Source organism: Antechinus flavipes, chromosome 4 (genome assembly GCF_016432865.1).
Source record: "Antechinus flavipes isolate AdamAnt ecotype Samford, QLD, Australia chromosome 4, AdamAnt_v2, whole genome shotgun sequence".
NCBI lineage: Eukaryota > Metazoa > Chordata > Mammalia > Dasyuromorphia > Dasyuridae > Antechinus > Antechinus flavipes.
In genome coordinates, this window is record NC_067401.1 from 478,128,690 (window position 1) to 478,143,922 (window position 15,233).

General features: G+C 49.0%; 1 protein-coding gene across 3 annotated transcripts; it reads left to right on the forward strand.

The window, feature by feature from the left end:
* The first annotated feature begins 985 nt into the window (after window positions 1–985).
* PDZK1IP1 (PDZK1 interacting protein 1) lies at window positions 986–14,463 on the forward strand. 3 transcript variants are annotated; one of them, XM_051999771.1, is made up of 4 exons: window positions 986–1,055; window positions 10,129–10,237; window positions 12,644–12,739; window positions 13,990–14,463. In XM_051999771.1, the coding sequence occupies exons 1-4, from the start codon at window positions 1,001–1,003 to the stop codon at window positions 14,066–14,068; spliced, it is 339 nt and encodes a 112-aa protein (XP_051855731.1). In that variant the 5' UTR covers window positions 986–1,000; the 3' UTR covers window positions 14,069–14,463. The 3 variants fall into 3 exon arrangements, with proteins under 3 accessions (XP_051855731.1, XP_051855733.1, XP_051855732.1); XM_051999773.1 differs by lacking the exon at window positions 986–1,055 and adding an exon at window positions 4,750–4,924; XM_051999772.1 differs by lacking the exon at window positions 986–1,055 and adding an exon at window positions 7,300–7,414.
* The last annotated feature ends 770 nt before the right edge of the window (window positions 14,464–15,233 follow it).

A 15,233-nucleotide genomic window follows, 5' to 3' on the forward strand; every position in this document is an offset into this window, starting at 1 on the left:
GTGTAAGAGAACTGGAAAATGAAGAAGGGGGTTTTCTGTGAAGGCGAACAACATTTTGTATTTGTTCCTGGAGGCAATAGGGGAACCGCTGGGATATACTGAGCAGTGGTGGTGGTGGTAATGGTGACATTATTGGACCTGTGGTTTAGAAAATCCCTTTGGTAATTGAATGGAGGGTGGATTGGAGTGGGGAGCGACTTGAGGTTGAAGACCCCTCTATAGTCTAGACTGTCTAGGTGTGAGGTGAGGAGGTCCTGCACCAGGGTGGGAGCAGTATCAGATGAGGGAAGGAGGTGTTGCCCTCCACAGATATAAAGAAGGTAGGGAGCAAGGTATTGGACATACCGAATTAAGAAGTCTCCTGGATATCCAGTTACATCCAGCTACAGCAACCTACCTGTTCCTCAAACTTCTGTCTGGTTCCCCGGCACTTGCTGTTCCCCATGCTTGAATGCTTTCCCTCTTTCATTGACTTCCTTCAATGCTGACTTGAAATTGCATTTTCTGAAGGCACTTTTATTAGCATTTTTCCTTTGGAGATTATCTTCCACCTGCTCTCTCTCCATTTTGCAGCTACGTTATCTGGGAAAGTCACTTCACCTTGTTTGCCTGGAGAAGGGAATGGCAAACCATTCCAGTGTCCTTACCAAGAAAATCTCAGATGAAATCACCAAGTCTCACACGACTGAAAAGCTACAACAATGTCGTGTCCGTCTCTTCAATCCTGGCAAGAAACCAAAGCAGCTTTCTAGTCCTAGAATCACAAGATCAAGGACTCCTACAGTCCACGAAAGCGAAGGGAGCTGAAAAGAAGCCCAGGGAACAAGAGGAAATCTGGTTTTTCTTGACCTTAGTCATGCTCTTGTAGCCACAGCTGTATTCTGGGCAGAAGTAGAGAGGGAGGGAGGTCCTTGCCCTGTTTGCAATTTTCTCTGGATCGGAGGCAGCTATGACCTGCCATTCAGTCCCATGTCCTGGCTTCTCATGTCTTGCCTCCCGGATGACACACTCCCACCATCCTCTGGATGACCAGAGGTTGAATGTTACTGGAGGTGGTAGGCTTCATTTCCTTGGATAGGACTCCCAGCTAAGCAGGTGTATGTATCTATGTGTGTGGGGAAGATCCCAGGGAACCACTATGGCTTCTCCCTCACTCTTTTTTTCCCAGCTGGTTTGTTTTTTAATTCTATTTTATTTCAGTTCTGAATCCTCTCCCACCCACATTCCCCTCATTCATTCATTTGGAAAAAAACCCCAAAAAACAAAGTTGTTACAAATATGTATAGTCAAGCAAGACCAACCTTGCGTTGGCCATGTCCAAAAAAAAAAAAAAAAAGAAATGATGCTTCCATCTATCTTGAGCCCATCGTTCTCTGGAGGTGGGCAGTTGGCTTCATTGTGAATCCTTTGGAGTTGTGGTTGGTCATTATGTCCATCAGCATTCTTAAGTCTTTCCCAGTTGTGTCTTTACAGTATTGCTTTGTACCGATTGTTATATACATTTTATATTTGTTGTAGTGTATACATTATATTATTGTAGGGATTGTTCTCCTTCTCCCCCACTCTTTAAGGGCTCCTAGCCCTGGGGATAGGATAGGAGGGCCTTGAGTGGGACTGTTCTTTCTGATGTTCCTTTGGGCTTTTGCCTCGAGAGTCTCTCTTTCTGTGGCTCAGGGATTGCCGCACAAGCTCCCCTTCTGACACTTCCTGTTCTCCCTTCATCCTTCCTTGGATGCTGGGGGGGAGTGATTGGATGGGAGTGTCTGCCTGAGGGGGACCATGGGTCTAACAGATGTCTCTTTAAGAGGTCAGAAACCGGGAGGTGGAAAACATCACAGTGATGGCCAAGGAATTGGTTCAGCCTATGTGGAGAAGAGTGACCGGGATAACTGCGATGGGACCAAGCACTCTCCGGGGGCCACTGCAGGAGGAGGAGAGGGAGGCACTGGGACCCAGCCTGAGGGGCAGCCGTGGCCTCTGGCTCTCTGGGGAGTTGGGGGAGGGAAGGGGCAGGACTTAAGATATCAAAAGAGAATCCTCTTGAGGGAGACACTGTGGTCCCATAGAAAAATTTAAGTTCGGTTTGGTCCTTTGCTAGTGTGGTCTTGGGCACATCATTTCCTTTCCCTGGGTCCTAGTTTCTGGTCACTATCAGCTCTCAATTTTACCAGTTTCCCAAATCCCCCCTTCCCAGCCTGGCCCTTGTTGGTCCAGACTTGTTTGAATCATCAGCACTTTGTGCCCTGGGCCTCCACTGACTCAGTTGATCCCCTCTGATCCCCTCCCTCACCCATGTCTGAACACCCGGGCTAGGCCCTCCCTCTGGGGATCCCGGAGGATCAGCCACCCCCTGGGTGTTGGGTGTGGGCAGCATTCCTTCTCAGTGTTGAGCTGGTACTTCTGAGAAATCAGCCTTTTCTGCCAGGACTGGCTTAAGAAGGGGGTGTCTGTGTTTGAGGAACTAGTCCAGCTTCTTCATCCCTCCCTTTCCTTTCCCAAGTTGGGGTTTGGGGAGGGGAGAGTCTTTTTAACAGGGAGGAGCCGGGCCCCTTGGATTCAGAATCCGAGAGTTGGGGAGGGAGAGTTTCTTGCCCCTGCCCCAGTTCTTTGGAAAAGTAACTGAAGTCATCAACAACTTGGCTGTTCTCATGAGTTCTTTACAACTTTTAGAAAGTTTAGAGACTTTTAGGAAAAGATTGATACCACGGAAGGATCTCCCTTCTTTTTTTCTCTCCCATCAGACCAAGGCTCCCCAAGGGGGGCTCTTTGAGGGCAGGGCAGGGAGACAATCAGAGGGCTCTCAGAGACCCCCTGGGACACGAGGAGGAGTCCCGGACCTTGCCCTTTGGGAGTTTCCAATCTGGTTTAGGAGGGCTAACACCCAGGGGCTGGAGGTTCAGTCTATATTTCCAGGATATAGTCAAATGGTTGGTGTGGGATCATGATGGAGGAGGAAGGGAGCAGGGTAGATCTCCTGGAGGAACAGGACAAGGGCTCTGGAGGAAGGGGGAGAGTTTGGGGAGGTGCAAGGAGACAGTCGAAGTGAGGAGAAGGCAAAGCATGAACATTGTCCTACAGATGGCTGTTGAGAAACCGCATGATGGGGAACACTGGGACTGGGGTCAGTGTTCAGAGCCAGGGCTGCTAATAGCGCAGTACTCTGCCCCGTCAGATCACACCAGGAGCACCGTCTTCATGCGTGGACTGATGAGCTGGAAAGCATTCAGAGGAAAAAAAACAAGGATGGGGTCATGACAGAGTGGAAGGAACTGGGCAAGTTTCGCCTGGAGAAAAGAAGGTTCACTGAGTTCAAGTGTCTGAGGAACTAGAAGAGGGATTAGCCACTTTCTGCTTGAGTTCCCCCAGAAATCAGAACCAGGAGAGCCAGGTACGAGTTGGAAAGAGGCTGAATAGCAGAAGCTTCCTCAGAATGAGGGATGTTCTGTTCTGAAGGGAATGGCTGTTCCCCTGCACTGGATGTCTTCAGGCTGGGGCTAGGGGACTGTTTGGGAGGCTTCTTATTCAGGTTTGAGTTGGACTAGTTGACATCTGAGTTCCCTCCAACACCCAAAGTTTTATGGTTCTAGGACCTGAGGTCACTTTATTACTATGAATCTCAGTTTCCACATCTGTGAAATGGGAATAATAATGCCTTTCTTCATCCCCTTTGCTTGGTTGTGAGGAGGGGACTTTGTCAGCTGGAATATCTACAGAAATATGAGCTACTGCTACTATTTGGAATCCCTTGAAGATGGCCACAGACAGTGTTTACAGATGTTCAGAAAACACCTATAGTCTGAATGGGAGGCCCCAGGGGACAGAAGTGAAAGCTTTTTGCTTCAAACTCAGGAGGAAACTGAGGGTAGTTTAAGATCAGAGCCCTGAGGAAATAGTTGATTTACTAGCACTTTTACAGCCATTTACTAACACTCCCATGCCCTTCGATTAATGCTGCAATGTTATGAACTCTATCCCCCTCCCCAGTGTGTGGAGTCAGGAAGACTTGAATTAAAACCATGTGACCTTAGATGAGACACTCTACCTCGATTTCCTTAACTGTAAAATGGGGATATTAATAGCACCTGCCTCCCAGGGTTGTTGTAGGATCAAATAAGACAATATTTGTAGAGTGCTTATCATGGTGTTTGACGTCCCTCTGTAAAAGCGTTGCCTTCCCCTCGGGACTCCCTCCTGATGCTCGGTGGGCTCTCCCATGGGGCTCTCAGAGCTGTTCGTTGTCCTTCCCACGGGAGGATTCCCCTGCGCTCTCCCTATTTTCATAACCCTCCACCCTGGTTTTAGGGCTGGGATGGGCACGGTACCAACTCCTGGCACTCTGTCACTCATTACACACAACCAGTTCTTCTGGAGAGTCCTCTCGTTTTGCAATCTGTGATCTCAGCCAGCCCAACTCTGGCCTCCCCAGGGAGCTGGGGGGGGGAGGGTGGGGCTGCTCCAAGGCTTCCAGGAGCCCGGGAGGCCGTGGGGCGCCCGGGGAGGGAGAGATAGGGGGCCACAGGTGGTCACTCTCCCAAGGCCCCGGGCGCGGCCTTCTCTCTCCCAGGTCTCGGGAGGAGCTTGCCTGCCTTCTCCCACAGGTCTGCACAAGGGGCAGAGGCTCCCAGGCCGGTCCTTGGGGACACGGGCCCGGCGCCAGGGGTGCTTGGGAAGAGGCGGGCCTAGAGTCAGGAGGGGAGGGGTGGGAGGAGCTGCTGACCCACGTCTCATTGTCAGGGCCGGGGAGGGCGGGCCCTCGGGGCCTCCACCTGCGAGCCCGGCCCACAGGAGTTTCTGTCTCAGAGGATTCGAGGAGAGAGGGGAGGGAGAGCCAGGAACCCCGTCTGCCAGACTCCGGGCATGGAGACCCCCGAGCTGCTCTTGCTGGGCCTGCTAATGGCCGTGGAACCCGTCACCTGTCAGAAAGGTAGCCTCGCGGGGGGGATGGGAGGAGGGGGGGTTAGAGGGCGTCCCGCAGGGTCGGTCCCCACAGCGTGGGCGGCTGCCCGGGTCTGATGGATGGACAGGATCCCCAGGTGAACAGTCGGGCCCTGGAACAGAGCCGCTCTTGCGCGAGCCGAGGAGTCCGGGCGCCCGGGAAGTGCTGGTCTGGCCGCCGGCTGGCTCCGAGAATCCGGGCTCTCCCTCTCTCTTCCTGGGCCTCGGTTTCCCCACAGAGTGTGATGGGGTTGGATGAGGTGATTTGGTGCTCTCCTCCAGGGCTGACGGGATCTTGCAGGCTGCTGTGCCCGGAGAAGACACTTAGTAGCTGCTGGAAATTCTCTGTCCTCTCATTTCTCCCATCCCCATCTAGCCGCTCCCTGTTCTAAGAGCCCGCCCGGCTCCGCGTCCCTCCGCTCCAGGTTCCCCGCGTCCCTCTGCTCCAGGTTCCCTGCCAGCGCCCCTTCTCGGGTCCAAGGCCCCCTCCCTGCCCCCTTCTCTCCTCCACGTCCACTCCCATCCCGGAGGCTTTCACCTGGGGTTTATTTATTGGCAATACCCATCGCTGTGTGAATCATGTGGGGAGGGAAAGAACAGGGGAAAAACCGTGGGAGAGAAAAAAGGGATGAACATGGCACGTTCCCACAGGGTTCTAAGGATTCCCTTTAGGAGTCTGGACTTCCTTCCTTCCCCCCCCCCCATCCCTCCGCCATTCATTTCCAAGTCAGTAGTGGAAGGAGAGGTGTCCCCCTCCAGGCTGGGGAAGGGGGTCCCTGGGTCACATAATCACGTCCTCAGAGCTGGATGGGGTCTCAGAGGCTCCTGTTCCACCCATATCTGAACAGCCACGCCCCTTCTATGTAGCCCCCAAAGGGCCATTTGACCCTCGCTTAAAGAAGTCCAGTGGAGGTGGGTAGTTCTTTTGGATAGTTCTAACTGGCATTCTGGCAGCTAGCCTCAGTTTTTGATGACTCAGTGTTCCCACCTATGAAATGGGCTTAACAGTGTTCATTAAGCATCTGAATCCAATTTGCCTCAGAAGGTACCAGATGAAGAGCAAGAATGGGTGACTGGCGCTCTCTCCACTGTGCTTCTCTCTGGAGTCAGGGGACTTGAGTTAAAATCCTATCTCTATCTTTTATCCCTTAGGTAGCACTTGGAACTTTCTGCAGCCTCAGTTCTTTCATCTGTAAAATGGATCACTTGGCCTGTAGGGTCCTTCTTAGCTCTGCCTTTATGATTCTGTGACCTCAGAATATGGAAAATAATTGCTAGGAGGCCTGTAGAACATGGCCTAGTAAATTTCTGAGCTTTCAGGAACTTCTGGGGGAGTTTTGTCCCCCTCCTTATTTTAGAGACAGATTTGAGTCACACAGACAAGTGGATGTCAGAGGCTAGCTCACAACTCAGTCTTTTGGTCTCATCCAAAGTGTTCCTTCTGTTTCTTTTCTCACGTTTATACTGTCAAGTCATTTGATTGTCAAGACACTTTGTGGGAGGGCAGCGAGGGTTATCCACCCTGGTTTTAGAGGGGAAACGGAAAGTGGCTCTCCTGAGAGTCAGAGGCAGGGCCAGGCGCGGAGGCCAAAGTTCCTTCTTTTTACTAGAATGTGACAACACGCATCATTTGGGGAGTTGACAATCCCAGCCTTTTCTTCTTATCTACTTCTTGGACAGAGGAGGAGCAGGAAAGATTTCTGGTGGCGGGGAAAGCCAGGAGGCTTCCCATCAGTCCAGGAGAAAAAGGACATTAAAATCCAAGTGCTACCAGGCTCTTGGGCCGCTTCCGAGCCCCATTGCACCCGGCAGGAAAACAAAGGAGTTGAAACAAATGTTGCTCTGGCCCAAATGCCTCCGATAACACGGTGACTGTGGCCTTGGGGATGTTCTGTGAGGATGGTTGTCCCAGAAATACACTGTACTCATTGTCCCGTCGGCCCGGGGCCAGACCTGCCTCCCGCCACTAGTTTTCCCTTAAGCCCCGAGACATGATGTGGAAAATGGCCCAGCAGGAAAGGCTTCTGATGGGGAGGTGGGTGTCTTTCTCCTCCCTCGCTACATAAAAAGTAACTGGTTACCCAAGTATTGGAGAGCTCAGCCACTGCCTGGTGGGCTACACTTTTCTCAACTGAAAACTAAGGCCGACGGGATTGTAACGACCCAGGGCTCTTAGTCCTGCTTCATGGGTGGAGCCGTATGTGGGAGCCATGTTGGAGGGTTTGGGGAAGTGGGGGGAGTAAGGGAGGAGGCTGTAGGGGAGACTGAGGGAGCTCACGGAGTATCTGAAGGCAAGACTAGGTGAGCTGACCTCTGAGATCTCCTTTTCTCTTTTTCTTGTTGCACCTTCCCACTCTGGTGTTCTTCTCGGCCCGAAAGATGAGTTTGGGACTGGAGGGGAGACATAACAAGGCATGTGGAGGCAGAACTTGGCTGATAAATAGTGGACATGAAAAAATAGAATATTGGCCAAGGGCAGGTGAAAAAGCTTTTTTTCTGAAGTATTTTTTTGGGGGGAGGGAGGGTTTAAAGTCTTTCATAGCCTGGCTGTGTTCATGCCCCTCCTTCCCTCCGCATCCTCTCTGATCCAGTACCATCGGCCTCCCGGCTGTTCCTCTCACAAGCCATTCCATAGCCAGACTTCAGGCCTCTCCGCTGGCTGGGCTCCATGCCTGGAATTCTCATCCTTATTTCCTTCTCTTGGCTCCTTCGGATTCCCACTAAAACCTTGCTTTTTAGAGAGAGGCTTTTCCAATTTTTCTGGCTTCTCGTGCCTTCCTTCTCTTGATTACTCTCAGTCTACTTTGTCTTGTTTATACATAGATATTTGTTGTCTCCTCCCTTAGACCAGGAGCTCCCTGAGAACAGAGACTTCTTTGTATCCCTAGTGCTTGGTTCAATACCTGGCATACAGGAGGTGATTAATAAATGCTATTTCACCTGACTGGACTTGATAGTGGATAGTGGGGATGGGTGGATTTGTGGGAGACCTTGGTAGGGATGGAACGTGACAGAAATCCTCAGAAGCCCCTCCACATATATACTGGGGTCACCCCAAAGGTCTGGAGGCCTATGTCCTCTCCTTCTGGCCTCAGACTTTTCCAGGGCATGGATCCATCAGCCTCTCTATGGAGAAACTCCTTCCTCTGGAACAGGATTTTCCAGACAGTGTGTGCCAGCACAAGAGGGTTTGGACCCAACTTGCTTCTTACTTAAGGGGCAGGGCCAGGCCCAGCTTCCAGCCGAAAAGCTTATTGACTCAAGAGGCTCCATTTCCAGTTGGGGGGGGGGAGGGAAACCATGGCTCAGGCCACTTGAAGAGAGCGCGAGATACTGAGCTTCCCAGGCACTTATTCACCCCCTTACCCCGCAAAAAGAATCCCACTCACTGACCCTGAGTGCTCATCGCCCTCACGGAGCGCTTATCTTCCCCGAAACCTGAATCCCTTCCTTAAGTCCTCACTACTTAAAATGATTCCCCATCTCCGTCACTGAAGCCTCCATCCTCCTCACTGATCCCCATTTCTCTCAGTGAGTCCCCACATTCCTTCCCTGAGCCCCCATTCCCCTTCACTGAGCCCCCTTCTCCTGACTGATATCCCATTGCACTCACGGAACTCTCCCAGGTCATCGGGCCTCTATTCCCTTCACCGAATTCCCATCACAACAATGGACTCCTCTTCCCTCTCACTAAACCTTCCTTCTTCTCACTGATTTCTCAACTTCTTCCTGAGCTATGCTCCCTCCGTTGAGCCCTCATACTCTCCCTGAGTCCCTTCCTTGGTAATGAATCCATTAAAAACGAGGAAGACTCTCTTGGTCTGGGCGTTGATGTCTCCATTTCTCTATCTCATGATTCTGAGACCCAACCCCCCTGAATTTCAGCTTTCTCCAGGTTCCAAATGGGTCCCCCAAGAAACCAGCCCATTCCACTTTAGAAGAGCTCTAATCATTGGAACGTTCTTCCTGCTCTTCAGCTTCAGCTCACCCTCAGGAACTTCTACTTGTTCCTGGTTCTGCTCCCTGGGCCCAGGCAGAACAAAGTTGATCCCTCTCCCAGGTGCCCGCCCTTGGATACTTGGAGATAACTTTCTTTTGTTCTTCTTTCTCCTTCACAAAAGATCCCAATATTTGCTTCAGTTAATTTCACATGAGCATGATCTCATTTTCCTCTTTATGTTCTCTAGGATATGAAAATATCCTAAAATATGACCTCACAACAGGGCTTCCAAAGTGATCTGACCAGGAGAGAGAACCAAGGGACTTTCGCCTCCTACGTTTTGGATATTACACCTTTCTTAAGACAGCCTAAGAGTTCATTAGCCTTTTTTGGTTAATATAATTTTTTTAATGAAGCATTTGGGGTTTGGTGATGTGCCCAAGGTCACCAGCTAGTGTCTAGTGCCTGATGTCAAATTTGAACTCAGGTCTTCCTGCCTCCAGGGCTAGTGCTTTATCTACTGTACTACAGAGCAGTCAAATAGATCTTCCTGCGGCACAGGCCTGCCCATGTTCCCTTCCTCCTCAATAAACTCTCGTATAGGATCAAAAAGCATAAAATCCTCTGGCATTCAGGGCCCCGCAGAACCTGCCCCCCACCCCAGCCTTCTTACACCTTTCATTTCCCCCTCCACTCGGTGATCTAGTGACACGGGCACCCTTGCCATTCTTCAAATAAAACGCCCCATTTCCTGACTTTGATATTTTCACTGACTGTCGACTGACATTCTCTGACCCTCTAGCTTCACTGCCTTCCTTTGGGTCTCAGCGAACGTCCTCCTTCTACAGAAACTCTTTCCTAATTGCTCTTAATTCCAGCGTTTTACTTTTGTTTACTTCCAAGTTATTCGGGATAGAAGGAATTTGTCCGTCGTTGTTTGTACATCGTCTCCCTCATTCGTCCAACTCCTTGAGAAGCTTTGTATGTACTTAACGCAGCTCTTGGCAATGTTAATTATTGACTGGCAGCTGCATCATACTGTTAGCTCATCTTGAGCTTGCAGTCCATCAAGACCCTCAGATCTTTTTCAGCTGAACTGCTCTCTAACTTTGCTTCTTCCATCATGCACTAATTTGTGAAAATTATGGTTTGAACCCAAGTGTAAGATCTGCCTTTCACCTTTTTCTTAGGTTCAGCGCTTTCTTTGTTTAAGGGCATAGAGTTCTATGTGTCTCTCTCTCTCTCTTCCCCAGGTGTGGGGAATTTGGAGCCATGGATGCAGGGCTTGATCGCCGTGGCCGTGTTCCTGGCCCTCGTGGCCATAGCTTTTGCAGTTAATCACTTCTGGTGCCAGGAGAATCCGTAAGTGACACCCTGGGTACTTCTCTTCGGTCTCAGGGGGCAGTGGGGTCTGGTGGAGTCGGCAGGAGCTCAGTAAACTCTAGTGTCTCCCTGTTGTTGGGTGTCGTGGGGCCCAGGTTCTTATCCAGGTGTGGGATTGATTTGCACTTCCCCCTCTGAGCCTCAGTTTCCTGAGGTGTAAAATGGAAATAAAACTGTCTTGGTGGCCTCCCAAGGGTGTGTCAGAATTTCAGGAAAGCACAGATGAAATGTGCTTGGGAAATTGTTGTGTGCAGTGTTATTGTGATTGGAGAGGGCCATTATTATCATTGTTGCTGCCTCCCTCTCCATGGGATGGGCCTCTGAGGCCCTCGGCCTTTCCTACGGTGCTGCTAGTCTAATATATTCAGCCAAAGAGGAGAGCAGGTGGGACAGTGAGGTCTGAGTTAGGTTGGGCCCCAAGTGGCGCAGCAGGAAGGGTTTGATGGCCCAATTACTGCTTGGGAATCTGAAGGAAAGAAAGACTCTACCCTCCCTGCCCGCTCCCACTTTCTTTAACACCCTCCCTTTCTTCTGCTCCTCCTCATTACTTTCTGCTTTTCTCTTTCCTTCTTCCGCCTCCTCACATGTTTCTTTGTCCTTTCTCTCTTCCTTCTTGACTTTCTTCCTACTTCCTTCTATTCCGTCTCCTTTCACTCCAGATACCTCTTTATTCTCCTCCTCCTCCTCCTTCTCCTCCTCTTCTTCTTCTTCTTCCTCTTCCTCTTCTTCCTCTTCCTCCTTCTCCATTTCCCTCCTACTTATTTTCTCATCTTTTCCTCAGAAGGAAACATTTCCTTCCATGTTTAGAATTCTGGGAATGGTTTAGTTTTGAGTAAGTTCTCCCCAAAGACCTCATCCCTCGTGGTCCCAGTGAGGACTTTGGGCTGGGAACAGAATTGAGTTATAGGGGTATTAGGCAGGATCTCAGGAAACCCACCTCAGACTCTCTCAGCTCACCCATTCCATCAGATGCAGATCTTGCCTGTGTCGACATCCATAACGTTTCTGAAATTTGGTTCTCTCTCTCCATTCAAACATTAACTACCTTGTTTCACGACTTCATCTCCCTGTCCTGGATTTTTGCAATAGACTCTTACTTGATCTCACTGCCTTAAGGATCTTTCATCCACCGCCATCCATCATGCACATAACAATGATTTCTTCCTTCCTTCCTTCCTTCCTTCCTTCCTTCCTTCCTTCCTTCCTTCCTTCCTTCCTTCCTTCCTTCCTTCCTTTCTTTCTTTCTTTCTTTCTTTCTTTCCTGAAACAATTGGGGTTAAGTGACTTGCCCAGGACCACACAAATGCAGATCTGACCATGTCACTTCCCTGCTCATCAGACTTCAGCGGCTCCCTAGCATAAAATACACACTCCCGCACGTAACTTTCAAAGTCCTTCCTGCCGCCTCTCCGCACTCTGCAATCTAGCCAGAGCTTCCTTCTTGCTCTTCTTCACACACACACTGTTTGGAGCCTCATTCCATCCTCCAAAGTCTTAGACAGTGCAAAGCTTTTCCCACAGTCCTCTGAGATCTTGGCCGGCTGAGCCCCAGTCTTCCTTGGTGCTGTTACTGAGAATGGGAAGCTGCTTGGGCAGAGCACTGGATTTGGAATCCAAAGACCCGGGTTCAAATCCTCTCTCTGCTCCTTACTATCTTGCATGAGCCACCTGGCCTGAGTTTCCCCCTCTACAAATTGGGAAGGTTGGACCAAACGGGCTCTAAGGTTCCTTCAAGCCTGTAATCTTTCTGTTACCCTGAAAACTCACAATGAGTATAATTTTGCTACACATACAGACACACACGTAAACATACACAGATACACACAGAGACATAGATATACACCACACACAATACACATATAGATATGGAGACACACATAGGTATATATACAGACATACACATACTCACACACCCCCCCACACACATATTCACACATATTTACACACACTCTCACACTCACTCATCTACACACACTCACACATACTCACACACACTCATACTCATACACATACTCACACACTCACGCACATGTTTACACACTCTCACACTCACACACACACAGCCATTCTCACTTTCAATATTCTTTGGAATTCCCTTCTTCCCCATCCAATCCTCACTTCGACTCCAGGGTGGGTTCAGCACCTGCTCTGCAAGGAGCCTCCCACAGTGGGACCCCCAGATACAATCCTAGATCCTGAAAGCTGGGAGTATTCGCAGGCCCATCACAAGCAGCTTGGTGAGAAGATGCTCAGGAGAGAAGCTGAGAAGGTGACTAGCCCCTGGAGTAGGACCTTCTTCTTGACCCCCGGGCCCCGCTGTGGGGAGTGTGTGTGTGAGATAGACTGATGTCTGCTGATCTTTGCTGGGGGGCATTCTTCTAACAGGGAGCCCGTGACCATGGTCATGTCGGTTGGAGGCAAATCAGACGAACATTTGGCAGGAGTGGATGGAAAGTATTCCCCGATGGCTTTGAACTTCAGGTAAGCCCGCCTGAGGCTCCCACTCTGAGCCAGACGTTACCTTGTCGTTGACCACAGCTGCGATCCCGGTTCTGGCCCAACCTTGACACTGATCCAGCTTGTGACATGGACCCTTCAGGGCCTTTGAAGAAAACATCAGTGAACAGACATTTCCTGGACAAGGGAGGGAGCAAATACTTTTTATAAAGACGCACATATCCCAGAAGACCCAGTTTCCTTTTTACAGAAAAGCCCCCCCAGAATGCCCAAGAACAGGGGCCACTTTGTGGTCTCGGAAGTAGGGAATGGCTAATTAGGTTCTCAGATTAGAATTTAGATTTCCCAGTTCTAGGCTTTTATCTCCTATCCCATCCAATTGAATCAGGGAGGAACGTGTTGAGAAGAATGGAGGCTCAGTGGAAGGGATGGAGGCTAAGTAAGGGGAGAGGCATTTAGTATAGGGGAGAATGCATTTTAGTAAAGGGGTGGAACTTCAGGGAGGAGATGGAAGCTCAGTGCCGGAGAGGGAGTCTTGTATGTGTGGGGGTGAGAGGCTTAGTGAGAGGACATTCCCAGGGCACATGCTCAAGCCAACAGACTGGACTTTAGCTTCAGAAAGGCAACGAATGTGACAATATCATGCTGCTTTTGCTTGTAATCTTTTTGTTTTATGATTTGTTATGATTTGAGTTTTTATTACTTATCTATTTTGTTTTTTATTATTTATTTATTTTGGTTCTTTATTATTTATTTATAAATATTTTTGTAATTTATTTTATTATATGAAATTATAATTTATTTTATTATATAAAGCTATTTCTTAATTATTTGTTTACTTATAATTTGTTTTCTATTTTCAAATATACTCTTATCTATACTCCTACCCATAGTACCACCCAATTGTATTAATAAATAAAAAAGAAAAAGCAGGAAAATAACTTTGTTTAATATCTGACTGACCTGGAAGGAGACTGGGCAGAGGGAGGTAGAGATGAGAGGAGGGATGTACCTGGCGTGATTGTCAATAGATCTGAGACCAACTGACTTCTTCCATTGACACTATATGATCTTGAGCAAATTCTTTTCCCTCTATGGGCCTCAGTTTCTCCTACTGTCAAATGAGGGATTTGGCTGGGGCAGAACGTTTTCCAAGGTCCACTTTCAGCTCTGCCATTTGATGAGTCAGCCTGCCAGTCCAGGGTGGTCCAATGACCGGAGGCAGTCCCGGGAAAGAAGGGATGTAAATAGCTTCCTGGTCTTTGTCCTTTCAGGTCCAGTGAACACAAAAATGCCTATGAGAATGAGAACGTGATGGAAGACATCCCAGGAGTCCGCAGCACACCCATGTGACCTGCCCACCTTCCTCCGGGGCAGACTTCACCATCTCTGGAGGCTCCCCCGGCTCTTCTTACAAGAGATCGCTACTTCTCCCTTCTCACCTATAGCATAGTTTTTGTGCTTCTTCTGTAATCACGAGTCACCCTCCCTGTAAGCCATTCACGCCCTCTCACCCATCTCCTTCGTCAGGGCTCAGTTGGGGGCCCGGGCCGGGGCTCAGGTGAGCACTGGGTTTAGGGGTCAATCTGGAGCTTGGAGTATCTAGAACTGGTCTGGGACCCTTCCAGGACTTTGGTCTCTGCAGTGCTGAGCTTTGATCAGAAGAGATTCAATTTGGTCCCAAATCATAATGCCCCTTCCTTTGAAATGACTTATTTCTGTGAAATAAAGACCTTTTGTACTTGTCATCAGGGCTCTGAGGAATATTCTTCAATAATCTCTGCCTTCTCTTACTTTTTTTCCTTCTTCCACTCACTCCCCTTTTTGTGTGTACATAAGCAAATCATAAGGGAATCTTGAAATATTTGAACTGGAGCCTGAGATCTAAGAGCATCTCAGGTCCCTGCATCTATTCTCTTGACTTTTAGTAGAGTCAACTAATGAGTAGAAAGCTGGAGCTGATTCACCAACTCAAAAAATGATAGTCAACTCCTAATTCTCACCAACTTCCGATCTCCCAAAGCTGGGAGGGCTCCCTAAGGCCTCAGTCCAATATCTTGAGTAGGTGGTCTTCCTGCTTCTTTACACGTACTCTAAGATTATATGAGTGGAGTGGGGTTGGGATGTTCCATTGTACTACTAACTCATACCAAAAATAGAATCCATAAAGTTCCCTCCCCTCTTCTCATTGTATGCCCTTTCTAGCCTAGTTTCCCCCACTTTGCACTTAGAAAGTTGATTTTTTTTATTCCAGTATAAAACTTTATTTTTCATTCGAATACATTTGGCCCACAAGAGTGGCTTGTATACTCTATTTTGGAATACTCTCTGTTGTCCAACACGTTCATTATTTCTTCTAATTTCGTGTTACCTAGAACTATAGCAAGCAGACCTTCTATTCTGTGAAAGATGGTGGCTTTGGAAATATAAAAGCCTGAATTGGAATTCCATGTTAGAGAGTAACTAGCTGTGGGATTCTGGGAAAATCATTTACTCTGTGGATCTGTCTCCTACTCTA